The 7,325-nt window shown below is 42.2% G+C and overlaps 1 protein-coding gene across 1 annotated transcript; it reads left to right on the forward strand.

Moving 5' to 3' along the window:
- Nucleotides 1-2,321: 2,321 nt before the first annotated feature.
- On the forward strand, nt 2,322-3,308 carry LOC103697603 (proline-rich receptor-like protein kinase PERK9). The gene has a single exon (XM_008779508.4). The coding sequence runs from the start codon at nt 2,322-2,324 to the stop codon at nt 3,306-3,308; it is 987 nt and encodes a 328-aa protein (XP_008777730.2).
- Nucleotides 3,309-7,325: the final 4,017 nt, after the last annotated feature.

Here is a 7,325-nt window from a genome sequence, read left to right on the forward strand (position 1 = left end):
CCTGGCTCTGATACCAAAGCTGATGCAGGACAACTGGAGGAAGGAGAGGGAAGGAAAAAGAAGAGGAGGGGGAAGAAGAAGAGGAGGAGAAGATGAGAGGGAAGAAGAAGACAAGGAGGCTAATTTTCATTCATCATTCATCAAACCCTAAACATGAGCATGGACCCATATATGTGAGGTCACAAAATAACAAATAGACCCCTACAAATAAAACAATCCCAAAAAGGTCCTAAAATGACAATATGCAAATAAACCCAAATGACAATATGCAAATAAACCCAATCAACATAAAATAAACCCAACTAAAATAAATCGATCCTAAATAAAATCTGGTTGGCTGAATCGGGTGGGACCTGCTGAGCTGGCTGGATCCAGTAGCGACCGGCTGACCTGGCACTGGTGTCTGCACCATACTGTATAGTTTTTTGCATGCTCTATGCCATGTATTTTCTATAATACAAGCATACCCCTCCCAGATGAGGTTTGGTCCTGGCACAGAACAAGCCATGGACAGCAGCGACAACCATATCTTGCTTTAGTACCAATTACCCACCACTATGAGTTGGGCATCGTTGGCTTGGGCCATGACCATTCCACCATCTCTGCCAATCTGGAAGCTCCTTCATTTTTTGATAAAGTGAGGGAATGTGTGCTTTAGGAAGCCTTCAAGCTGCATGCAATTACCTGTGACAAATATAAGTACGAAGGAACAATTAAAGGGGGATCTGATCTGCATAGAGAAAGGAAAATCTGATTTTAGTATTTATAGGTCGGGTCGGGTTGGGTCGGATCAGAATTTAATAAACCTAGATCCGACCCGAAAAAATGGAACAGGTCTAATTTTAGAGCTCGATCCGGCCCTACGGATCATGTAAATCGGGTCGAATCGGATCTAAGCAGGTTGGGCTAGGTCGGGTCACGGATCAATCCGACTCATTTGCAGTCTTAATTATAATCTTATGAAAGCTACTATGAGCATCCATTCTAACTAAAGAGGCAAGATCAAAGGGAAAACTGCCATTCCAAACTGCTTGTGAGTGCTCCGCACTTGCATAATTGGCATCTTGGTTCATGAAACAAACTACGAGATATAATTGGAAAAATGGCCAATATATTACATAGGTAGGCTTGAGTTTTGCTATTAGGCCTAATACCCTAAATGAGCCTCCTAATTAAACTAGAAGTTGCGTTGAATTCATACATAAACCATTAGCTGACATCAGCATGTACATAAAGGCCTACATGCAGATATAAATTTGATAGAATAGAATACATACCGTTAGCTCGGGTTTGCAATTGCGCTTCGACCCAATGACTTGACCCAAAACAATATAAATCAGGATCATATCTTGACACGTTGACATCCTACCAATTAAAGTTTAATTACTGACCAAACTTGACAAAATTATTAGAAGAAGTAGTTTCCAATCTGCCAACAATATAAACCAAGTCTGTTTTTTTGGCGTACACCTGACTGTGTATGCCGTCAATTACAGCTACTTATTTCTGTAGATCTCATTCATTAAATATTTATCTAGATGCATTATTGTAGAAATAAATAAATAGCTGTGACTGGCTATTTGGTGTATGAGCATAAAATTGCCCCATTCCTAATGGTGGATGGGCCAAGAAGCAGGTAATTACTTGCAGGGTGTGTGGGTCATCATGTGCTTGCACTCCAAAATGACCCTTGAACGTCGATGAATAGAGATGCCGCGTTTCAGGTTTGGCCCATTCCTTTCACGCGCCGCTAAAGTTCAAGAACCCGGAAATTCTGACGACTCCAGCCCGTCAGCAAGCCGAAAGCGACACGGCATCCGCATCTACCCGATGGAAGCAAAGTCCGAGGCTCAACTCTGTGGGCCACAAGGCAACGTCATGAACGGCGGAAAGAAATTTGGGTGTAGACCTCCATAAATCTTCTGCCGCAAATTTGGTTCGTCGATTCTGGATGCCGTGTTTCTGTTGCTTGTTTTTGCTGGTATTTGTCTCGTTTCTCTTCCATCCATCGTGCCAAATAGAAGTTATGCAGCTAGTCCGAAATGATCCTTGTTTTCCGGCTGTTCATTTCCTTGGGATTGGATACCATTCTTCCTCCCCCATTTACATCTGTGTCTTCACCCTTTCTCTCTTTGTGGGCATCTGATTCTTTGCCTTGCCTTTTGTTAATTGTTGTCCATCTCGTCTCCCTCACACTGCATCAGCTCAGGTGGCTAGCCAAACCATGGCTGCCCACCTACTACAAATAGGGACTCGGCAGCCTCCCGTTCCCCACATTCCCTGCCAACTTTGCTCCACAGGAGTTATCCAAGTGGGTTGCGATGGCAAACCAGCCCCCCACCGGCCGTCGACCCTGGTTCCGGCTGGCGTCCCAGGTCCTAAGGGAGTCGACAGCGCCGCTTCAACCTGTCCAGACTCCCCTCGTAAGGCAACCTGGTGCAGTACTTCCGCCACAGTCTCAGCCCCCACCGGTGCAACCACAGCCACAGGCACCAAGACCACCATCACCAGCCCAGCCCCAGCCTCCGCGTGAGCCCACACCACCGCCGCCGCCACCGCCGCCGGCGGCGGCAGCCCAACCCTCCGTAACTCCTCCGCAAGCGGAATCAACAGAGCCTGCATCGCCGTCTGGCGTGCCACCCAAACAACCATCCTCGCCTCCACCACCCCTCAGGCCCATAAAAACCTCCCGATCCCCTCCTCCCCAGTCTCCCAAGGTCAAGTCTCCCTCCCCAATACCCTCCCCGTCCCCTAGGTACGACTCTGGTGACCGCACTCTAAAACCGAGTCCAGAGCCTGAACTGAAGACCATACCAGAAGCCCAGCCAAAGAGCACCACCAACAACGACAAAGGAGAGCCATACAAGAATGCCCGCAACGGCGAGCCGAAGCGTGGCACATCTCAGGCTGACACGAGAGCCCCCCCTCCTTCCCCTAAGAGGGAAGCCAAGAAGAAAGATGAGGGTGACATGAGAATGATTACCATTGCAGGAGACAACATGGGGGCCTCCATGGATCTGGGTCCTCTTTACAGCAGAAAGCAGCAGCAGCAGAAGAGCAATGCCAGCCTCCCCAAAAGAGGCCAGGCGAGTGATTCTGCGACTGACGATGGAAAATCCAGTGACAAGAACGGAGCCAGAGCAGCAGCAAAGGCGAAGCCCATAACCTCTCTGGTGAACGGCAACGTGCAGGGCGTCAACAATTCCATCGTCTTCAACAGCACCTATTCCTATCGCAGCCCCGGCGTGCACATCGCCCTCAGTAGCCACCGCAACCCCAAGAGCAAGGCTCATCCACCTCCCCAATGAGGCCCCTCCTACGGCAACAGTTGTCATTTCACCTTAAAAAGAATATCAGGAGCCCTTCTGCTGCTGCCGCTACTGCCAACTTCTCCATGGCCCCTCATCCCCTCATTATTATTATTTACGTGCCCAAGATCAAGTTGCCTTGATGGCTATTTTTAATTTGTACTGCTTGTGTGAAATCGTATTTCCTAAATATATAAACCAGTGATTCTGTTGGATGATATCATAGGCTTCTTCAAGGATTAAACACACCAAGTTTAGATAAAGGAATTGAAATGAAACATAAATGCTTAAGCTCCTTGACATCAACAGAGCATTCAACAAGATTCCATACAAGCAGAAACGCACCCAAGGTATATGTTAAAGAAGCGATGACGATTTTTTTTTTCTTTTGGATCAAAGCAATGAGGACATTTTTATTTAGATTAGTATATATATATATATATGTGTGAAAATTATAACGAATATAGCAACTGAAAAATCACAGGGCAGCTGAATTATTTGTTCCACCGTGTGTGCTGCTCACCTAAAGCCCTATTTCATATACTCATATACTCGTATACAAATAAAAATTAAACTCTCTACAAGAAAACCTGTGAACGGTTATGGTGGGTCGTAAGAGACTACATACATGGGAAGCAGTCCAAGGGCTAGTCAGAGATCAGGTTGCTCACATTTCATGGAAAAGTTCAAGTTGGCTGGAGCATCTGAAGATGCCAAAGTGCCATTCTAATTGCCAGGAGTGGCAGCTACAAAGGAATCACTCACAATGTCAAACTTGAGCCTGCTTTTAATCCTACTACTGCCCAGGCATTCCGAAGGATCAGAAAAAGAGTCAGCAATCAGCATCTTTTTTTTTTCTTTTTTTTTTTTTGGTGTAAATGGGCGATTCTATGTTTTACTTGTTGGAGTATAGGAAAAAATATTTCTCTAGAAAGAAAAGAATGAAGAGGTGAAATACTTCAAAATTTTATTCACTTTGGCTCATCCCTCTTACAAAAAACTATAAAACTTACATAGAATTTATAGGACTCCTAGGTACAAATTGAAAGCCAAAATATTTGGACCACCTAAATGCACATTGGAAACCCAAATGAATACACATTAAAAACCCAAATATATAAACCACCTAAATGCATATTGAAAACCAAAATGAATACACATTCAACCCCCAAATTTATGAATCACTACTATCAAGGTGACCCTTAATATTTTCATAAACCTCCCAAAAGACATTTATTAAGTTTATTTTCTCAACATCTCCCTTTAAACTTAATTCCTGGTAACTCCAAGCATCATCCTCAACTTGCTAAAAGTGTCATACTTGAGAGGTTTCATAAAAATATCCGTAACTTGATCATGGGTCTTCACATACTTCATTTGCACTTCATTCTTCGCAATGCAATCTCTAAGGAAATGATATCTCGTATCTATATGCTTGCTTCTATCATGAAAAACTGAATTCTTCGCCAATGCAATGGCGGACTTGTTGTCAATAAAAATCTCCATAGCCTCCTCTTGTGGAATTTATAACTCCTTCAACAATCTTCTTAACCATACGGCATGACAAACACAAGATGCAGCGGCAATATATTCAGCTTCACATGTTGAAAGTATCACAATTGGTTGCTTCTTCGAACTCCAAGTAAAAGCCGTATTCCTCAAGTAGAAAACAAAGCCAGTAGTGCTCTTCCGGTCATCCATATCTCCGGCCCAATCACTATCACTATAGCCCGCAAGCTTAAATTCATTAAAAAATGTATAAAGCAAGCTAAAAATAATTGTACCTTTGATATAACGAAGAATTCGTTTCTCTACTTTGAAATGTGTCCGGTCTTGTATAAGTTAGGTATCTCAAACTTCCAACTAGACTCTTGAAGGTTGTAGAGTCTACCTTCTCTCCTTCTTCATGCTTAGACAATTTGACTCCACATTCTACCGGAGTGCTCACGAATTGACAATCTTCCATTTTGAACTTCTTAAGGATCTCCTTGGCAAAACCTGCTTGAGAAATAAAAATTTCATCTTCCATTTGCTTGATCTCAATGCCAAGATAATAAGATGTGAGACCAATATCCGTCATTTCAAACTCTCTCATCATAGCTTGCTTAAACTCTCCAAACATACTTGTATTACTGCCCGTAAAAATTAAATCATCAACATATAAGCAAACAAATAAAATGTCTCCATTTTCACGCACCTTAGCATAGAGAGCATTCTCATGTGGGCACTTGGTAAACCCATTCTCTTGAAAATACTTTTCAATCCAACTATTCTAAGCCTTTGGCGCTTGCTTTAAACCATACAAGGCTTTCTTCAAGTTCAACACTTTGTCTTCATGGCCTTTAATTACATAGCCCAAAGGTTGTTCAACATAGACCTCTTCCTCAAGAATGTCATTTGATAAATCTTTCACTTCTTTTGAGCGGCAAGTGAGATTATCACTCAGATGGTCTCCAACCGTGCAACGGGAGCAAACACTTCATCATAGTCAATTCTGGGATGTTGACTATATCCCTTAGCTTCCAATCTTGCCTTGTATCTCTGTACTTCACCCTTAACATTCTTCTTTTCTTTGAAAACCCACTTCACACCAATGGGCTTTTGACCTTCCGGCATGGTTGCTAACTCCCAAAAGTTCTTCTCAATCAACTTGATCTACTCATCCATAGCAATTCTCCACTTCTCATCTTTTACTACTTCTTCAAAAACTATGGGCTCACAATCAGCAAAGTGACAAAAAAGAGTTAGATCATTTTGATTCTCTGTTACCTCATATATTTCACTTAGTCTTCTCATTTTTTCTGGCCTTGAACTTGGTTTTGCTGAAAATGAAGATGAAGATGAAGATGGTGTAACAGGAGGTGTTGTGGGCTCTTGAACTTCACTTCCTTGCTCCTCCTCATTAAAGAATGGAAAAAAATCATTACTTCTCCTTATCTTCATTACTCCAATCCCATAAATCTTCTTCATCGAACTCCACATTTCTACTAATAGTCGTCTTGCCAATACTTAGATTGTAGAGCTTGTAGCCTTTGGAACATTATGATACCCAATGAAGATGTGCTTCTTGCTTTTATCATCAATCTTGGACCTCTCTTGATCGGGTACATGAAGATAGCCAATGCTCCCAAAAACTTTTTGATGGAAAATACTTGGCTTTCTTCTACTCCATGCTACTTGGGGAGTTTTGTCTCATAGGCTTCTTGTTAGACACCGGTTGGATAAGTACACCGCACAATCAACCACTTCCGTCCAAAATTCTTTTGGCATCTTCTTTGTCTTCAACATGCTTCGAGCCATATTGAGAATGCTCCTATTCTTTCTTTCTACAACACCATTTTTTTGTGGAGATCTTGGAACGGTCAAGAACCGTCAAATGCCATTTGCTTCACAAAACTCATTAAACTCGTTAGAAGTAAACTCGCCCCCTCTATCCATTCTCAAGGCTTTAATACAATAGCCACTTTTCTTTTCAACAAGTGCTTTAAATTTTTTAAAAGCACCAAACACTTCAGATTTTTCTTTCAAAAAATGAACCCAAGTTTTTTTACTAAAATCATCAATAAAAAGAAAAAAATACCGATTGTTACCAAATGAAGAAGGCTTGATTAGTCTACAGACATTGGCATGAACAAGTTGAAGTGGCTCACTTGCTCTTGAAGTAGCTTCTCTTGGAAAGCTCTTTTAGAATTATTTGCCAACAACACACCCTTCACATAATTGATCTGGTTGGTCAATAGACGGCAAGCCCTTCAACATCCCTTTTTGAGCCAACAACTTCAAGCCTCCAAAATTCATATGCCCAAGCATCAAATGCCAAAGCCAAGAAGAATCTTTCATGCAAGTCTTGAGACATTTAGCAACATCAGTTTGGATATCAAGCAAAAATATTCTATTCTTTGTCATGGGCACCTTAGTAGTCACATTCTTCCGATCATCTTGAAGTAAGAGGCTACGATTTTTCATATGAGCCTCGTAGTTCTTCTCTAAAAGTTGTCCCAAACTCAAAATGTTACT

This window comes from Phoenix dactylifera, chromosome 10 (genome assembly GCF_009389715.1).
Source record: "Phoenix dactylifera cultivar Barhee BC4 chromosome 10, palm_55x_up_171113_PBpolish2nd_filt_p, whole genome shotgun sequence".
Taxonomy (NCBI): Eukaryota; Viridiplantae; Streptophyta; class Magnoliopsida; order Arecales; family Arecaceae; genus Phoenix; species Phoenix dactylifera.